Genomic DNA, 19,154 nt, shown 5'->3' on the forward strand with positions numbered 1-19,154 from the left:
TGCCAACTTGATGTAAAGCCGTTCCCATTAGATGTGTCGTAAATCCAGTTGAACAAGTGTCATATGTTGGAGTTTAACCCCAAAAGTGAATGTGAGATGTCCCTATTTGAAGGCCATGGGTCAATCATCAACACTAAGGGGATTATTTATCAAAATCCAAATGTATCTCATTATTTTATGAAGTATACTGACGGAATCCGCACATGGTATTTCCCTTTATTTATCAATACATTTTCCCGAAAAATTCCAGTGCGGGAAAAAAAAATCGTCAAAAATTCAAATTGTACTGCTTTTTCAGATTTTCTGCCCGAAAACAACATCTTTGAATTTTTTACGAAACCCAGTTTAGATCAGGATATCTTCGGAACTTTTCCCATTGACTTACAGTGGAACCATAATTTTACATCCCCTGGTTTTAAGTTTTCACTCATTTTACATTATCGTTTTATGGTCCCACCTATATACCGTATATACTCGAGTATAAGCCGAGTTTTTCAGCCCCCCAAAATATGCTGAAAAACTCTACCTCAGCTTATATTCGGGTCACGCGCAAAAACGGTCGCCGGCGCCTAAGAATAGTCGCCCGCGCCTAAGAATAGTCGCCGGCGCCTAAGAATAGTCGCCAGTGCCTAAGAATAGTCTCCAAGAATATTCGCCGGCGGACAAGAATGGTCGCCGGCATCTTCAATGGGAGCAGAAAACCTACACCATTTTTTTCTGTTCCCCTAAAAAACGTAAAATCGGGGTTCTACTGTATATACAACCTCGACAGGTCTGAGATGCCTGATTTTTGGATTCGGCCTTTTTCCATCCTCGGGGAATAATAATTTACCAAAAATGTGAGGTTTTTTTCACCAAAAAGTCGGATTTTATAGCAAAAAAACCTTGGATTCAAACAGGTTTTTATCATTCAGACTTTAATAAATAACCCTCTAAATAACACAAAAAATATCACTTAAACTTGATAATGTGTTCAGATGTAATCAGGAACATGAAATTACTTCTTATTTCCCCCTCTATTTCCCAAATAAAAGAAGATAAATGATGGCTCTTCCAGCTAAAGTATGCTTTTACCTGCTACATACAAAAAGAACATAATGGCTAATTCTCAAGAACAGACGATTGTGTCGGAATAACATTCTTAAGTGCAATTATCTCAAAAAACTGTTCAGCAGCACTGAGTGGAAAAAGCGAATAACGATCTGAAAGAGCTGAAGTCTTTACCCACACTCATACTGGCTGCAGTATGGATGGGGGTTCGGAAAGAATGAAAATGTTTGTAAGGAACATGATCAACTCTGGAAGGATCTACAAGCTGCTTATTAAGTAAAATCCGTAGACTTTATCACATGCAATTTCCCTAATATTTGGGAGCTGTGGCCAATGGTTGAGGTAGAACTGAAACAAATTCTCCAAACGTGTGCTGGGCAGATTAACCCAAACGTTATGTTTGTACAGGTATGGGATCCGTTACCCACAAACCAGTTACTTAAAAAGCTCCCAATTACGAAAAGGCCATCTCCCATAGACTTCATTTTATCCAAATAATCCAAACATTTTAAGATGATTCCCTTTTTCTCTGTAATAATAACTTGTAGTTGATCCCAACTAAGATATAATTAATCCTTATTGGAAGCAAAACCAGCCTATTGGGTTTATTTAATGTTAAAGTAATTTTCCAATAAACTTAAAGGGATCCTGTCATTGGAAAACATGTTTTTTCAAAACACATCAGTTAATAGTGCTACTCCACGTACTCCTCGTTTGGCGACCTTGCTAAACAAGCGGATCTTAAAGGGATACTGTCATGGGAGAACATTTTTTTTCAAAATGAATCAGTTAATAGTGCTGCTTCAGGAGAATTCTGCACTGAAATCCATTTCTCAAAAGAGCAAACAGATTTTTTTATATTCAATTTTGAAATTTAACATGGGGCTAGACATTTTGTCAATTTCCCAGCTGCCCCATGTCATGTGACTTGTGCCTGCACTTTAGGAGAGAAATGCTTTCTGGCAGGCTGCTGTTTTTCCTTCTCAATGTAACTGAATGTGTCTCAGTGGGACATGGGTTTTTACTATTGAGTGTTGTTCTTATATCTACCAGGCAGCTGTTATCTTGTGTTAGGGAGCTGCTATCTGGTTAACTTCCCATTGTTCTGTTGTTTGGCTGCTGGGGGGGGGTGTGGAAAGGGAGGGGGATTATATCACTTCAATTTACAGTACAGCAGTAAAGAGTGATTGAAGTTTATCAGAGCACAAGTCACATGACTTGGGGCATCTGGGAAATTGACAAAATGTCTAGCCCCATGTCAGATTTCAAAATTGAATATAAAAAAATCTGTTTGCTCTTTTGAGAAATGGATTTCAGTGCAGAATTCTGCTGGAGCAGCACTATTAACTGATTCATTTGGAAAAAAAATATTAACTGATTCATTTTGAAACAAATTGTTTTCCCATGACAGTATCCCTTTAAGGTATAAAGATCCATTACATTACCCCCTTATCTGGAAAAACCCAGGTCCCCTGGATAACAGATCCCATACTTATATCATGGAAATCAATTGGCTTTTGCACAGAACAGCGTTGAACATGCTGGGCAGGCTTAAAGAAACATCTGCTAATCATATCTGCTTCATTTTTGGTCTTCAAGTTAGTCGAATAAACTATCAACAAAGCTTCATTGTCAGAATGATTGTTCTCTATGGCTAATATACAAAGGGCTGATTTTTGGCATGTGGATGAATGCAATTTTTTTAGATTGAGTGCAGATCAATGCATCACACTAATTCCTGGCTTGAAATATGCTTGATTTTGGTTTTACTGGTAAATGACCAGAAGAAGGCTGGTGCCAGGCTGCCAGCAGAGAGGCTAATTGTTGGACTGAGGATAAATCTGTGGCATTAGCCTAAGCGTATATTGCCAAGTTGAAGTTGTGGGAAAAAGTCTTAAGGCATATGGGTTGGAAATACAAAGAAAAGGACACAGCTCTAAAGGAAACTAGGGGTACACATAATGCATTATTTTTGGATTCAGTTGATTTTGGCCAAACCAAATTCAACTATAATTTGCAACACCCCAATAATTACAGAACCTAACAAAATTGTTGCATTCAGTTGTCAACTGGTGAAAAACCACTTGGCTTAGTGGATTTGGATTTGTCTCAGCTGAGCTAGAATTCACCCAGATCCATAGCCAACCAAGAGAGTCTGGAGTATCAGTTAAGGATTTTAAGATGAGGTTACAAGTATAATGAAGAGTTGTAGAAAGCTTTAACTGTCAAGCAGTTTCTTTTATCATAAATAGCAGTAGTAGCCAATGGGCTGATTTAAAAGAATAGAGCAGACCCGCTCTGCAGATCAAAAAAGGTGCGGGAGCGAGTCTATGAAACAGAGAGCTGGAAGTCGGAAACCGTCAGTCTAAGGTTGTGGGCGGGGAGAGCAAGCAGAAGAGTTCAACCCGAACCCGCCCATGACCTGCAAGAGATGCAGCGTGATTGGCCCAAATACGCCCAACATGCGGGAAAACCCACAGATATTGGGCTTGCCCCGCACATCACTATTAGAGACAACCTGTGGAGAAGGGCCACTATACATTGAATTCTGAATTCGTCTAATTTAATCATTAAAAGTTGAATATATCATTATCGTACGCAAGAGCCATGAATATCCTGTAAATTAAATCCTTAGAAACGGTGCTTATTAATGTCATCGGTTATAGTCAGTGCTTAGCCGATGTCATTAGTTATAATCGGTGCTTAGTGATGTCATTTCTGGCGCATCACTAAAACTTGGCTTGTATAATAAAGTACCCCTGTTTTAAAATATGAGGACATTAGAAGTCCAAATCTTATAAAATCTGAGCCGACGCCTAGGGGGTTATTTACTAAACCTTGATTTTTTTTCAGTTGAGGTTTTTCTGGGCAAAAACTCGAATTTTTAGAAGAAAAAACAAACCTAGAATTTTTCGAGATTTATTATACCCTGAAGCTACTAAAAGGAATCTGAAAATACGCCATCTCAAATCTGTCGAGGTCATGTAGAAGTCAATGGCAGATGTCTCTTTTACATTTTGAAGATAGCGATCTGTGCTGGGTTTCATTCAATAATCTGAAAAATGTGGGGTTTTTGGATGATAACCCAAAAAAATGAAGCGATTCGGGTGCCAAATCCGAAAAAATTTGCACAATTCAAGTTTTCGCTTGATTTTTTCGAGTCTTTTCCCAACCCAACTTTTTTTGAGTTATTTTATTGATAATAAGATAAAATCGTGGATGGGAGTTTGGTCGAGCTTGGTTTAATAAAAATATGAGATGAATTCGAGTTTTAGTAAATAACCCCCTAATGGTTTTAGCTTTTTTTCAGACCCACTTGGAACAGAAAAAATCAGTGTGTGGCCGCCACCAGGAGGGCACAACTGTACCTGGTACGGTGAGTTGATGAAAGCCGCCCGAACCCTGAAAGCCGAAAGTCGTGAAAAGAGCCAGAAGCCTCTAAATGCAGCCGAAAGCTGCTGAATGGAGCCAAAAGCCACGAAAAGAGATGAAAGCCATGAAAAGAGCCGAAAGCCACGAAAAAAGCCGAAAGCTGCAAATTGGACCCGAAAGCCACCAAATGGAACCGAAGAGGAGAACCTGCCGAAAGTCGGAAAATAGACCCGAAGAAGAGGAGAAAGAAGGAGACATATAAAGGTAAGTTCCACTGAACACTAATGGTATTTTTTTAAACCCTGGCCACTAATGGTCTTTTTTAACTTTTTATGGGGGCCCCTGACCACCAATGATTTTTTTTTAACTTGTAGGGGGGCCCTGATCACGAATGGCTTTTTGTGTTTACTGTTTTTAGCGCTGATGTCAGCACGGCCTTTTTACTGTGGGGTGTTGCGAAACTGGGGTGGGGCTTGGGGCCGGGCGGCGACCCAGAAACATTTCTTGTCCAGGGGCCCCGTGATTTCTGATGGCGGCCCTGGCTGACACAACTACCATCTTCCTACATGATAGCCAGATATACTGTAACCCCTGCAACAACAGAGTTAAACTCTTCATAATAAGTGCCATATATCTGTTACAACAAGGAACTGTTTGGGCAATTGACGTGCTATTATTTCGTTTGACAGATGACAGTTGCGTGCTGACATCTAACTTGGCGTTACCTGGGACTGCTTTTGCCATTTCTTCAGTTCCTGTAAGAGCTGCTGATTTTCATCTTTCAGCGAGTCCCTACTTAATGTGATTTCTTTTACAGTAGACTTGAGGTTTTCTTTGATGACCCCGTCACTCCTGATGGTCTCCTGGAAAGCCTCAAGCAGGTTCCGCAGTCGCCGCATTTCAGATTGGTTATTGGCAATTGCTTCACTCTGCTGCTGCTTCTGGCTGGAAAGCTGCTCCTGATAACTCAGTGACTCCTTCTACAAGAACGACACATAAAATCAGAATTATATGCTGCATGTTTTTTTTCCTTGTGACCCTGCAATTGTAACGGCAGACTAAGAATCAATTAGACAAATGAAACGGCAGAATGGCTTCTGGTAACTGCGCCACAATAATTATTAGATGTGATGAGAAGCTGAGGAGTAAATATAGAACAGGGGGAGCCAAAGGAAAGCTTTCCATTAAATCACAAAAATCCTCTAATGGAAATGTTCTGCTGGATATCTACGTTCTTGAAAAATCTGATTTCAAGTTGGAAGTGATCCAACATGAGCAAAAATGAGATGAAGAACAAAGTAAATCGTATTATGTGCATAAAACAGCTAAAATTGTATTATAGAGGCAAGCTTAGAATTTCCTCTGGTCTTTCTGTAGGGTCCAATGTTCTTTATTTCAGTTCGACTCTTGAGCTTTGTTTTGTTTCATGTGCTACGGGAAACAATTACCTACAGGCTTCTGACTGATTGATGGATTGCCTTCATCTACGAGTATATCAAACAATACAAACACAATCCTCCAAGGTAGGGGTTTTAGTACTCAAGTACCCTTCTGAAGAACAAAACTCAGGCTCGGAACCCATCACTTACAATAAGAATTATTTATAGTTTCAAGGACATTTAAGGGCAGCAAATACACTATTTACCCAAATCTCAACCCAAGGGCAGAGCCACACGCTGCAATTCGATGTGCGACTAATCTCCTCTTCGGGCGACTAATCTCCCCAAACTGCCTTCCTGCCGGCGATTTACATTCTAGCCCAGTGATCCCCAACCAGTAGCTTGTGAGCAACATGTTGCTCTCCAACCCCTTGGATGTTGCTCTCAGGGTCCTCAAAGCGTGATTATTTTTGAATTCAAGGCTTAAAAGCAAGTTTTAATTGCACAAAAACTAAGTATAATGCCAAGTAGAGCCTCTTGTAGGCTGCAAGACCACATAGGGCTTCTAAATAGCCAATCACAGCCCTTACTTGGCACCCCAAAGGGACTTGTGTTGCTCCCCAACTCTTTTTACATTTGAATGTGGCTCACAGGTAAAAAAAGTTGGGGACCCCTGTTCTAGCCAGCGGGAAGGCAGTTGGGGGAGAGTAGTCACCCCGAAGAAGAGGAGATGTCGCCGGGCGACTAGCCTTCCCGAATTGCAGCGTGAACATTTCCCCGTGAGGCAACTTCGGGCGACTTCGGAAAACAAAGTGCTCAGAGTGCCACACCGTCGGCAATTTCCATTTAGCCGACGGGAAGGCAGGGGAGGCAGTTTGGGGAGATTAGTCACCCTGAAGAAGAGGAGATTTGTCACCGGGTGACTAATCTCCCCAAATTGCATTGCAACGTCTCTGCCCTAAGCGACCCTCAGTCTGCATGTTTCTAAGAGCAACTAGGAGAGCCAGCAAGCATTCTCCCCAAAAACTGATGATACACATGGGGGCAAATTCACTAAAGGGCAAATTGGCAGTCACTAGCGAAAAGTTGCCAGAAATCCCATCCTCGGGGACATCGCTAATTCACTAACAGGCGTAGAGGACAATTTGCTACCGAAAGAGACTGTCACTAGCGCAGTTTTGTGCCCTTTCGTTCAGGCGAATGATCATTATTCCACAAATTCACTGAAGTGTGAATTTTCCATTACGTTAACCCTTTCACCAGAGTTTCTTTGCCAGCTTAGACCTGGCGAACCAATCAGATGAAGGTACATCCTCCTTAATCTAGTGACATCATATCCTGCATACCGAAAAGTTGTTAAAATGATAAAAAAACGCTGGCGTTTTTTCATATTTTAAAGTGGCACTGTGTTTAAAAGTTGTAACTTAAAAATTTTGTTTTGATTTTTTTTAACCATTTGAGGAGCATGCCCAGGGTCGGACTGGGGGGCCGGGGGCCCACCGGGACTGCTGTCCAGGGGCCCCCCTCCGGCCCCCCGCCCCCTACTAAAATGCGTCGGGCCAGCAACACCGGCACTCGGCGCACAGCGTGTTTCGGTGCGCATGCGCAACAGCGCCGTTTAGTGAATTTGCTCCAAGGTTTTTTGACTGTTGCTGCCATAAGGTAGAGAAAATGTGGTGGTCAGACACCAGAGGAGACTGGATTTGTAATTGTTTGGTAAATACCAAACACACTTTAAATCACTTTCATAGGTTAATTCATTACATGAACAAATGCTGATTATATTTCAGAGGATTGGATATTTGACACCGTCATCTGTTAAGAGGCAGATGTCTAAACGCCTGTTGTTCAGTTAAGCAACTTCTTCTTTTCTTTTATATATATATATAGTTTATATCAAATTTCCTAGGTGCTTTCCATATGCCTCTGCCTGTGTTTTCAATTCCTATTTTCTCATCACTTGCAAGCATATTATTACAGGTATGGGACCTGTTATCCAGAATGCTCGGGACCTGGGGTTTTCCAGATAACGGATCTTTCTGTAATTTGGATCTTCATACCTCAAGTCTACTAGAAAATCAAACCCAATAAGCTGGTTTTGCTTCCAATAAGGATCAATTATATCTTAGTTGGGATCAAGTACAAGCGACTTTTATTATTACTGAGAAAAAAGGGAATAATTTTGAACAATTTGGATAAAATGGAGTCTATGGACCCCACGAATTAAGAGCACAACAGAATATATACGCACAGAACTATGGATCAGGAAAGCAAAACAGGAAAACTCTACGAATATGTATTTGACAAGATTTCTGTTGTAAAAAATATGGTGTCAATACTAATGCAATGTATTGTTGGTACTGAAATATGTAATAAAAATCAGAATAGTAAAAAAAATGGAGTCTATGGGAGACGGCCTTTCCGTAATTCAGAGAATTCTGGATTACTGGTTTCCGCATAAAGGATCCCATACCTGTATTATGGTATACTTTATGTATAAATAAACATATAGGGGCAGATTTATAAAGGGTCGAAGTGAAACTTCGAATTAAAAAAATTCGAATTTCAAGCTCATTTTTGTGTACTTCGACCAGGGAATAGTCCAAATTCGATTCTATTCGAAACTCTACTATAGTTTTTATAACCGTGGTGCTGTGTAGCCATAGGGGCAGCCATTCAAAGCAAAGGTTACATAGCAGATAACAGATGCATTCTGTCCAATCCCATTCTATTCTATTACAGAGCTTATCTGTTATCTGCTAAGTAACTTGTGACTTTTCTCCTTTTTCAGCCTAAGGGCAGAGACACACGTGGAGATTCGGGGAGATTTAGTCACCCGGCGACGAATCGCCTCTTCTTCGTGGCGACTAAACTTCTCGAACTGCCTTCCCGCTGGCTTGAATCTAATTCGCCAGTGGTATGGCACTCGGAGCCCTTCTTCTCTGAAGTCGTCCGAAGTTTCCTTGTTAAGCGGATTCGGAATAACGAAGCGATCAGAGTGCCATCCCGCAGGCAATTTAGATTCTAGCTGGCGGGAAGGCAGTTCGGGGAGATTAGTCACCCGAAGAAGAGGTGATTTGTCACCGGACAACTAATCTCCCCAAATCTCCATGTGTGTCTCTGCCCTAAAGGAACAGTAAAACCAAAAAATGAAAGTGTCTTAAAGTAATGAAAATATCATGTAGTGTTGCCCTGCACTGGTAAAACTGATGTGTTTGCTTCAGAAACACTACTATAGTTCATATAAACAAGCTGCTGTGTAGCAATGGCGGAAATTGAAAAAAGACTATATGGCACAGGTTAAATAGTGGATAACAGATAACACCATTATGTTCTACAGAGCTTATCTGCAATTTGAGCCTTTTCTCCTTTGAATGGCTACACAACAGCTTATTTATATAAACTATAGTAGTGTTTCTGAAACAAACACACCAGGTTTACCAGTGTAGGGCAACACTGCATTATATTTGTATTACTTTAAAACACTTTCATTTTTTGACTGCCCCCATGGCTACACAGCAGCCTATTAGTATAAACTATAGTAGTTTTTCTGAAGCAAACACATAACTTTTACCAGTGCAGGGCAACAGTACTTACTTTTTATTTTTTGGTGTTTCTGTTCCTTTAATACTAGAATGACTGCGAGAATAACAACGAGGAGGTCAGCAATAGAAATGTCAGGGGGATAATGATGCATTTACTTATATGATGTCTTGATAATTACATCTCGCTAAGAGGCTAAATCAATATACTCCTAAGTGTCTGATGGAATAAGATTTTCCGGCCATTGTTCTTGGAGAATTTTTAATCAGCCCGGGTGCATGAGTAGAAAAAGGAAGATAAGCACATGCTGTGGCTTCAGAAAGGTGCTCGGGGTATTTTTTGGACTTCATTTTTTATTATGTATAGTATATTAATTATTTGCCTTCTTCTTCTGACTCTGTCCAGTTTTTAAATGGGGGTCACTGACCCCATCTAAATAATAAATGCTCTGTAAAGCTATAAATGCATAGTTATTACTACTTTTTATTACTAATTTTTCTATTCAGGCCTCTCCTATTCATATTCCAGTCTCATATTCAAATCAAGGTATGGTTGCTAGGGTAATTTGGACCATAGCAATCAGATGGCTGAAATTGCAAACTGGAGGGATGCTGAATAAAAAGCTAAAAAACTCAAAAACCATAAATAATAAAAAATTTAATATTACTCCGAACATCATACTAAAAGTTAATTTAAAGACTAACAACCCCCTTAAATCTCATCTCCAGCAGAGGTAGAAAACACACTGCCACGCATTATATTAATGGGCTTTCATACTGTGTGAAGGTGAGGGAGGTGGGGACATGTGGGAGGGACAGAAATCAATGAAAAGATAATTAGGGAGGAAACAGTGTACGAGCAAATTAACCTGGGAATATTGGAGCAGAGAGGCCTCTTTATGAGGATTTCTATATATAAAGTGGAAAGGAGATACTTTTATTTATAGGCTGGCAATTAAGAAAGGCAGCCAGAGAATACTAATGTAATCCATTAGGAACAGTTTCATTCTCTGAATAAATATGGCTAGAGTGTGAGTTTCTATCGTTTCCTGATTTTGCACACAGAAAAAGCAATTCTAAGCAACCTTCCCCTGTACGTGAATTCTATTATTATTTACGTTTCAATGGTTTTAAAGTGATCTGCAGCTGCGAGCTGCATTTATTTCTTCTTTTCTGTTCTCTGATTCTGACTCTTGAAACGATGTAGCAGGAGTCGCATCTCCTCCGGGTCTGTAAATCAGCTGGATTCTGCTACAGTGTTTCTGGAGGGAGGACCAGTAGTACAGAAAATAGAAACAAAATGTGACAGTCCTTGTGCATGTACATTTAGGCATTTAAAGGATCAGTAACATCAATTTTTTTAATTAAAAAAATCGTTAGTGTAGAACGAAAAAAAAAATACAAAGACATATTTAACATTTAAATCACTAAGCCTTTATTAAGAAATAACTCCTCTTCAGAAACGGCGACACGGCGACGATCCATAATGTGGCACTCGATTTCTCATCCCTGGCTATCTCCTATAAGGAAGGCAGGGAGGAGAAATCGAGCGCCGCATGGTGGATCACCTTTTCAGAAGAGAAGCACAAGTGGACTTTCGGTAAGTTATTTCTTAATAAAGACTTAGCGATTTAAAAGTTTAATATGTCTTTGTGTATATTTTTTTTCGTTCTACACTAACAAATTTTTTAATAAAAAAAATTCATGTTACTGGTCCTTTAAGAAAGTTCTGAACTCACCTGAAAAAGCTGACATTTCTCTGCTAGAGATTTCCTCTGCTCATCCATAGACCTCAGGTGATCCTGATACAACGCTCGCTGTTTGTCCCACTCTTTGGATCTGGCTTTGAACTCCTGCAGGACAGACAGACAAAAGTGTGTCTGATTCCGAATCATAAAACACAGGCCAGTGTTACGGAAGGACTCTCAGCATCAAAGGGCCCAAAAGGTAAATCAGAACAGTAATGTTTTATATGAGTGTTGCCCAAGATGCTTCCCTTCATTTATCATAGAAGTACAGTTCCCAGTGCTTAAAGGGATACTGTCATGGGAAAACATGTTTTTTTTCAAAACACATCAGTTAATAGTGCTGCTCCAGCAGAATTCTGCACTGAAATCCATTTTTCAAAAGAGCAAACTGATGTTTTTATGTTTAATTTTGAAATCTGACATGGGGCTAGACATATTGTCAGTTTCCCAGCTGCCCCCAATCATGTGACTTGTGCTCTGATAAACTTCAGTCACTCTTCAGTCACTGCTGTGCTGCAAGTTGGAGTGATATCACCCCCCTCCCTTCTCCCTCAGCAGCCTGACAACAGAATAATGGGAAGGTAACCAAATAACAGTTCCCTAACACAAGATAACAGCTGCCTGGTAGATCTAAGAACAGCACTCAATAGTAAAATCCAGGTCCCACTGAGACACATTCAGTTACATTGAGTAGGAGAAACAACATCCTGTCAGAAAGCAGTTCCATCCTTAAGTGCTGGCTCTTTCTGAAAGCACATGACCAGGCAAAATGACCTGAGATGCACCTACACACCAATATTACAACTAAATACACTTGTTGGGTAAGGAATTAAATTTTATATTGTAGAGTGAATTATTTTCAGTGTAAACAGTGTCATTTGGAAATAAAAACTACACCATAAAAATCATGACAGAATCCCATTATCGACTAATAATTAGCCCTGGTTCCCATGGCTCATGGTGACAACACCATTGTTAACTGCCATCTAAAACATGTATGCAATATATTTCTGAGAGGTGTACAATAAATGGGTGTATACACTGAACATGCAGATTACATACAAAATACAACAACCGACTCAAGAGGTGCAGAGGGCCCTGTCCAAAAGAGCTTACAGTCTAAAAGGAAAAGATGAAAAACATAGGGTGTGGAGGATGGACAAGATGAGTAGTTGTAACATTGTGGGTTGCATTTAGCAGCATATAGTACATATTAAAGCTATGTAATGCTGGATGACAGTCAGGGGGACCACAGGCAGTTTCAGAGTCTGCTTCCTCTATAGTTAAAGGACATGTAAAGGCAAAAAAATAAAATCCCATTTTTACTTTCTTTAATGAAAAAGAAACCTATCTCCAATATTTTTTAATTAAAAAATGTCTACCATTTTTATGAGAAACCTGACTGAATGCAGTGAAATTCACCCTTTTTTTACTTGCTCTGACATCTGCAGTAAGGAAACTTCAGACGGTCCCTAACTGCTGTGCAGGGAAACAATCATACTTCCAATCGACAGGGGGGAGCCGACTCACCTTACTTCCCAGAACTTGAGCAGCTTTGTTTGTTTCCCTGTAACAACTGTGTAGATTTGTATCCATAGACCCAGTGCAGTCTATATATTCTAAATATTATTCAGTCTTGCTGTATCGGCTTCTGGCACATATTATTTGACTTGTGCTGTTTTTTTCATTTATGCCAATCCCTAAGCTTAACCTCCCAACTGAAGTCCAGACCACACTGAGCATGTGCACAGTCTTGGTCTTGCAAAGATGTTTAACAAAGTTAAAAGATGACAGCCCACTGCGCCAACTTTAAAAGCATAAATCATTTGTTTGATTAGACTTCTGGTGCAGCAAGTTTATGTTTAGTATACAAAATACAGCATTTTCTATAAAACTACAAAAAATAAACAATGAAAACCATTTGAAAAGTTGCTTAGAATTGGTCATTCTATTACATAATAAAAGTTACTTTTAAGGTGAACCACCCCTTTAAGGTTATCTTTAAGTATGTTATAGAATGGCTAATTCTAAGCAAATTTTCAATTGGTCTTGATTATTTATTTTTTTGATATCTTTGATATATTTTTTTTATTATTTACCTTCTTCTTCTGACTCTTTCCAGCTTTCAAATCGGGTTAACTGACCCCATCTTAAAAACAAATGCTCTGCAAGGCTACAAATTTATTGTTATTGCTACTTTCTACTTCTCATCTTTCTATTCAGTCCTCTCCTATTCATATTCCAGTCTTTTATTCAAATCGGTACATGGTTGTTAGGGTAATTTGGATCCTAGTTACCAGATTGCTGAATCTGCAACCTGGAGAGTTGCTGAAAAATAACTAAAAAAAACCCACAAATAATAAAAAATGTAAACCAATTACAAATTGTCTCAGAATATCCCTCTCTATATTATACTAAAAGTTAATTTAAAGGTGAAGTACCCCTTTAATCTGTCGGCATCTTATATTTGCTCTTCAATGGGGACCTTCAGAGGCAATTAGAACCACACTAAATGTGTGTTTTCCCCTATACTTTGCCCTATATGCCCACCAACGGCATGGTGATATCTGTTAATCCAAACATCAGGCCATAGGGCCAAATGCAGGGCGGGATTTACATATTGGGTGCCCCTGGGCCCACTGCCGTTCGTCGCCCCTCTCCCCTCCAGGGGGACAGGAGCAATGGGGATTGGCAGATGGGAAATGTAAAAAATGATTGTATCTCCAGCACATCCCCAGTGTTTTTGAACCAATGTGGGTGTGGTTGAGCAGCATGCCGCCCCCCTAAAATCCTGCCGCCCTAGGCCCGGGCTTAGGTGGGCTTTCCACAAATCCGGGCCTGGCCAAATGATCAGATTACAACAAAGAGAATGGGCGCTGAAGGGTTGTAGGATCACATCAACTAGCCAATGCAGTCTTCGATCTCCTGAAAAATCAAACCTTTCTTTTATCTGGGCACTTTTTTGCCTGATATCGATTTGGCCTGATATTGATTGGGGAGACCCATTGGAAGTCCCCATACATAGGCAAATAAGATAAAGGACCAATATCAGCAGCTTTAATCTGCACGTGCATAGCCACCTTTAGAACCAGGTTTAATTTTCAATAGATCAGAGTACAGCAGGCGGTATTTCTGTCTTTCATTCTACTGCACTCTAGTGGCCAATTTTAATTTAGCATCCAATCAGTTTTAGACTCTCAAGCCGGCCATACGCCACCAAAAGTGATTGTTTGGCAAGGTTACAAACCAAGTCTCACCTGATTTGGCTACCCAAGAGGTGGGTGAAACTGGCCTGATCCCAGAGTTTCAGACACCAACCGTAGACCAAATGCACGGTCACGCTCATTGCTCAGCTAGTTACGGGCACCTTCTGTGCATGGGAATCAGCAGGAAATTTGTGTGGCTGGAACTCCCTTACATAAAAGAGCCCATGCTTATATATCAGATATATATTAGATATTATGTGATGGCTTGTTGGGACTCCCTGTGGCTAATAACGGACTGTGATAATGGGATACAGCCAGGGGTGCAACTACAAAGGGGGACTTAATTCATATAAGATTTCAATAAATATTGGTAAAACAGGTCAACCTCTAGATATTTTGGGGAACTGAAAAATAATTTGCTGTGGGGCCCAGTAATATCTAGTTACACCACTGGATACAATCTGTTGATTTGAATAACACTAACAATATAATAAGACAATGGCTATTAGTATCTTAGTCAAGAGTTTATCCTTGTGCAGATCTGTTATTTTAATGTGGTGGCAAGTATAGTTGGGACTGGGACTCCCTTATTATCAGAAGTGCAAGGGCATTGAATATTTCCTAGCAAAGCTGCCTGTTTGTATTGCGGGCTCGATGTTTGCTGCAAATAGCCGTGTCACTAGGTAAGATGTTGTGAATGGGGGACAGACATAAAGGTCTATAGCCAAGGCTGTTCTCAGCCGCAGCACCTGAAACCTTACTGGCTAACGGAACTCTGCCCCGATTTCCAGAATATCATGGTGCTCAGTGTACCCCGCTGGCAGGTTAAAGGAACAGTTCAGTATAAAAATAAAAACTGGATAAATAAAATAGGTTGTGCAAAATAAAACATGTTTCTAATACAGTTACAAGTGTAATGTATAAAGGCTGGAGTGACTGGATGTGTAACTGAACAGAACAGAACCCAACTTCCTGCTTTTCAGCTCTCTAACACCGAGTTAGTTAGCGGCTATAAGGGGGCCCACATGGGACAGTCACATAACTGTTCAGTGACTTTGCAAGTGATCCTTAGCATTCAGCTCAGATTCAAAAGCAACAGTTGTGTCCCATGTGCCCCCCCCTCAAGTCACTGATTGGTTACTGCCTGGTAACCAATCAATGGAAAGCAAGAGAGCTGCAAAGCAGGAAGTAGTGTTCTGGCTATTATGTTACACATCCAGTCACTCCAGCCTTTATACATTACATTTTTGGCTAACTAACTATATTAGAAACATTATTTATTTTGCACAGGCTATTTACCTAGTTTGAATTTTTATACTGAACAATTCCTTTAACTGCAAACTGTACTATACTGAATGAACTTGCCCTACTACTTAGCTGGCAGCACCTCCTGCAGTCAGTCTTGCTATAAATGTAGGGGTTTGTAGACCCTTTAATAAAAACAAACTGACATAGCAGAATATGGTCTATAATTATGTATCAGGTCTGCTCATTAAACCTTCTTACCTCCAGCTTCTGACTCAGCCACTGGAGCTCACACCGGCTCCTCTCCTGCTCGGCACATCGCTCTGCAGTTTCATTCTTTTGTTGCTTCTCTTGGTGGAAATGAAGCTTCTCATAACTTTTCTTCAACTTAGACAGCTACTGGAACAACACACTGAGTTACAAATCAAACTGGATTCTCTAGAGCAGGAGTGCTTATACTTTACTAATGTTTAGTGACGTTGACCTACATCCATAAGAGCACTGTTAGCATTCTGTTCCATGGAAAATGTTACTTAAAGGGGAACTATCACAAAAATGAAAATTTAATATAAGCTTCATCAAACTGAAATAAGAAACTTTCTAAATACAATTAATTAGAAATTCTGCATTGTTTCTGAAATAATCAAGTTTATCTTCACTATCCCTCGCTCAGCGTCTGTTTCTCTTTGTTCTGTCTTCATGCAGCAGTTGGGCGTCAGATAATAACTGACAGATTCAATTTATCTGAAAGGGGGGCTCCTTTCCTAGCAGATGTATTAGAGCTCACTCAAATAACTGATTCCAGTACAAACAAAATCTAACAAAATAACTGCCTCTTGCACAAATCCTGCATGTAGAGAGACATGATGTCTGGTGAGTTTAATAGAATGAGCTCTAATACATATTCTAGGAAAGGAGCCCCCCTATAAGATATATTGGATCTAACTGTCAATGAATATCTGACACCTAACTGCTGCATGAAGACAGAATGAAGAGAAACAGATGCTGAGAGAGGAATAGTGAAGAGAAACTTGATTATTTCAGAAACAATACAGAATATGTACATGATTGTATTTAGAAAGTTTCTTATTTCAGTATGCTGCGGCTTTCATTTTGATTTTCATTTTTGCGATAGTTTGCCTTTAAATATTATACTGCTTTTATAAGAGAATTTATATTACTGTATTTAAAAAAACAACTATTTCTTATGTAACCTTAACAGAATAAATATCTGAAAGAAAAGAATAAAACAGGAGGGTGATTTAGACAAGCTGTTTGTTGACAGTGTCTTGAGATCTACTGATCACCAGCTAAAGGTCTACTGGTAGATAACCCTGATCTACCTTTTGGGCACCCCTGCTCTAGACTTACCAGCAAAACATTCTGTTCCCACAATTATCTATGCACTCACACTTTACTTTTAATTTTGTGATATTAGATACACTTTGTAGGGCTCTTGCACCTGATACAATAGGTCTGCTTTTCCATGTCTATGACATATAGTACTGCATTTAGCAGTTGGGCCCTACATTTTGGGGCACATTTACTAAGGTTCGAATCTCGAGGGTTAATAAACCCTCGAATTCGACCCTCGAAGTAAAATCTTTACCGCAAATACTACGATCGATCGAAGGATTTTAATCGAACGATCGAAGGATTTTTCTTCGATAAAAAATACCTTAGAAAACTGATGGGGATAGGCCAACATTGTACCTCAGTAGGGTTAAACTGCTGAATTATGTAGTCAAAGTTTTTTTTAAAGAAACAGTACTTCGACTATCGAATGGTCGAATAGTCGAATGAATTTTAGTTTGAATCGTTCGAATCGAAGTCGTAGTAGCCTATTCGATGGTTGAAGTACCCAAAAAAAAATTCGAAATTCGAAGCTTTTTTCATTCGAATCCTCACTCGAGCTTAGTAAACGTGCCCCTTTATGTTGTATACAGACAATTAGGACTAGAATAAGATATCTAAGGACAACTGATGTCACTTGAGCTCCATCTTGTGTTCTGTTCAAAATATGACATGGCCATTTCTCATTGTTGTTTTAATCTACTTCTAACTTATCTTTTCTCTACTACACTGCAAATTTTGCTAACCATAACCTAGTACTAGTCCTTTTTTGTTGCTAGCGGTGCAACACCATAGTGACCCATTCATATATTCGCAGCTGATCAGGTTCATTGACATAGCAACGGATACAGATCCGTTAAGCAGTTTGGTCGCACTGAGTGAGTTCATCCTTCTAAGACCATCACTACAAGTTGGACATTTTCTCGGTTTTGAGTATTTATTCTCTGCCAGGGCTCAGAATGAGCAAATGTGTCTACTCATCCCATTATTTTGTTGGGGGCTCTAGTTTAGTTGATATGAGAGCTTACTCTGGAAAGTGTTCAGTACATTATTTATTGAACTAATGAGCTGCAATTATCTGCTCTGCTTTATAACTTTTTGTTGGCTGATTTTTGTTGCATCCTGACTACTGAGGCACTAGGTGTTTGAACTGCAGCCAATGTTTACGGAACAGTAACCAATACTTTACCTTTGATACATTTATTTGTTACTTTTAAACATTACATTTTATTGCTGCATTTTAATAGCCATATTATTTTCTTTTCTCAGTATTTGCACTCTTTTTTTTTTTTTATTCATTTAGTTTTTTTGGGGTGTCTGGGATGTGTACTATTTTGATGCTAATTGATGATGCCTCGCACGCTACTTTCCCCACAATTGAGTGTTTAATAGACAGCTGTAAGTTTGTTTTGTTAATTTGCTTGCCAAAACGTAAGTCGTTTTTTTGAATAAACACCTATTGATATTTGTAAGTCCTGTGAGTCCAGGATTCAGGAATCCAGGATTCGAATTTGCATATGTAAATTAGGGTCAGGTAGGGAAATCACGTCACTTTTTCTCACAAAAGAAGAATTTTTTCCACTTTTTCCTTTCCTGACTCTAATTTACATATGCAAATTATGATTCGGTTCAGTATTCGGACGAATCTTTCACCAAGGATTCGGAGATTCAGCCGAATCCCAAATAGTGGATATGGTGCATCACTAATATATATAAATATATATATATATATATATATATATATATATATATATATATATATATATATATATATAGTTTGTGGCCAAGCGGAAATGGTAGTTTTGGGCCATGACTACACAATACTCCATAGGAAATCAGCAAGGTGGGGAGACAATCGTGTTTAACAATATTGCTTGTTCATTCACTGCACTGTTTTCCTTGAGAAAGGTTCCTGTGGGGGACCGAAACGTTGGATCAATAAACCTTTTTTTGAATATATTTCGTTGGTATTGTGTAAATCCTGTGAGTACCATCATTCTGGACAGTTTATTCTGTATTTTTTTGCATGAGAACCCAGGTTTTTATTACTTAAGGGTGTGCAGCCTATACACGTTATCTTATATACTGTATATACCATATACATACACACACACAGTGCTTGCCAACACTGAATATATATGGGTGCTAGAGACCTGCTTGGGTGTGTTTTTTAAGGTCCGCACCCGACTCATTCCCACTTACCCTAAGCTGACCCGCACATGTTTACCCGCTTTCTTGTTTCTGTACAACTGTACCCGC

The 19,154-nt window shown here is 39.5% G+C and overlaps 1 protein-coding gene across 1 annotated transcript in view; it reads right to left on the bottom strand.

Moving 5' to 3' along the window:
- Positions 1–19,154, bottom strand: part of deup1.L (deuterosome assembly protein 1 L homeolog) — a 54,094-nt gene that overhangs the window by 26,562 nt on the left and 8,378 nt on the right. Inside the window, exons 5-7 of the mRNA XM_018247783.2 lie at positions 15,804–15,938; positions 11,083–11,196; positions 5,148–5,402 (exon numbers count right to left, since the gene is read on the bottom strand). Of these exons, the coding sequence (XP_018103272.1) occupies positions 5,148–5,402; positions 11,083–11,196; positions 15,804–15,938 (504 nt within the window). The remainder of the gene's footprint in view (positions 1–5,147; positions 5,403–11,082; positions 11,197–15,803; positions 15,939–19,154) is intronic.

Source organism: Xenopus laevis, chromosome 2L (genome assembly GCF_017654675.1).
Source record: "Xenopus laevis strain J_2021 chromosome 2L, Xenopus_laevis_v10.1, whole genome shotgun sequence".
In the NCBI taxonomy this organism is placed as follows: domain Eukaryota; kingdom Metazoa; phylum Chordata; class Amphibia; order Anura; family Pipidae; genus Xenopus; species Xenopus laevis.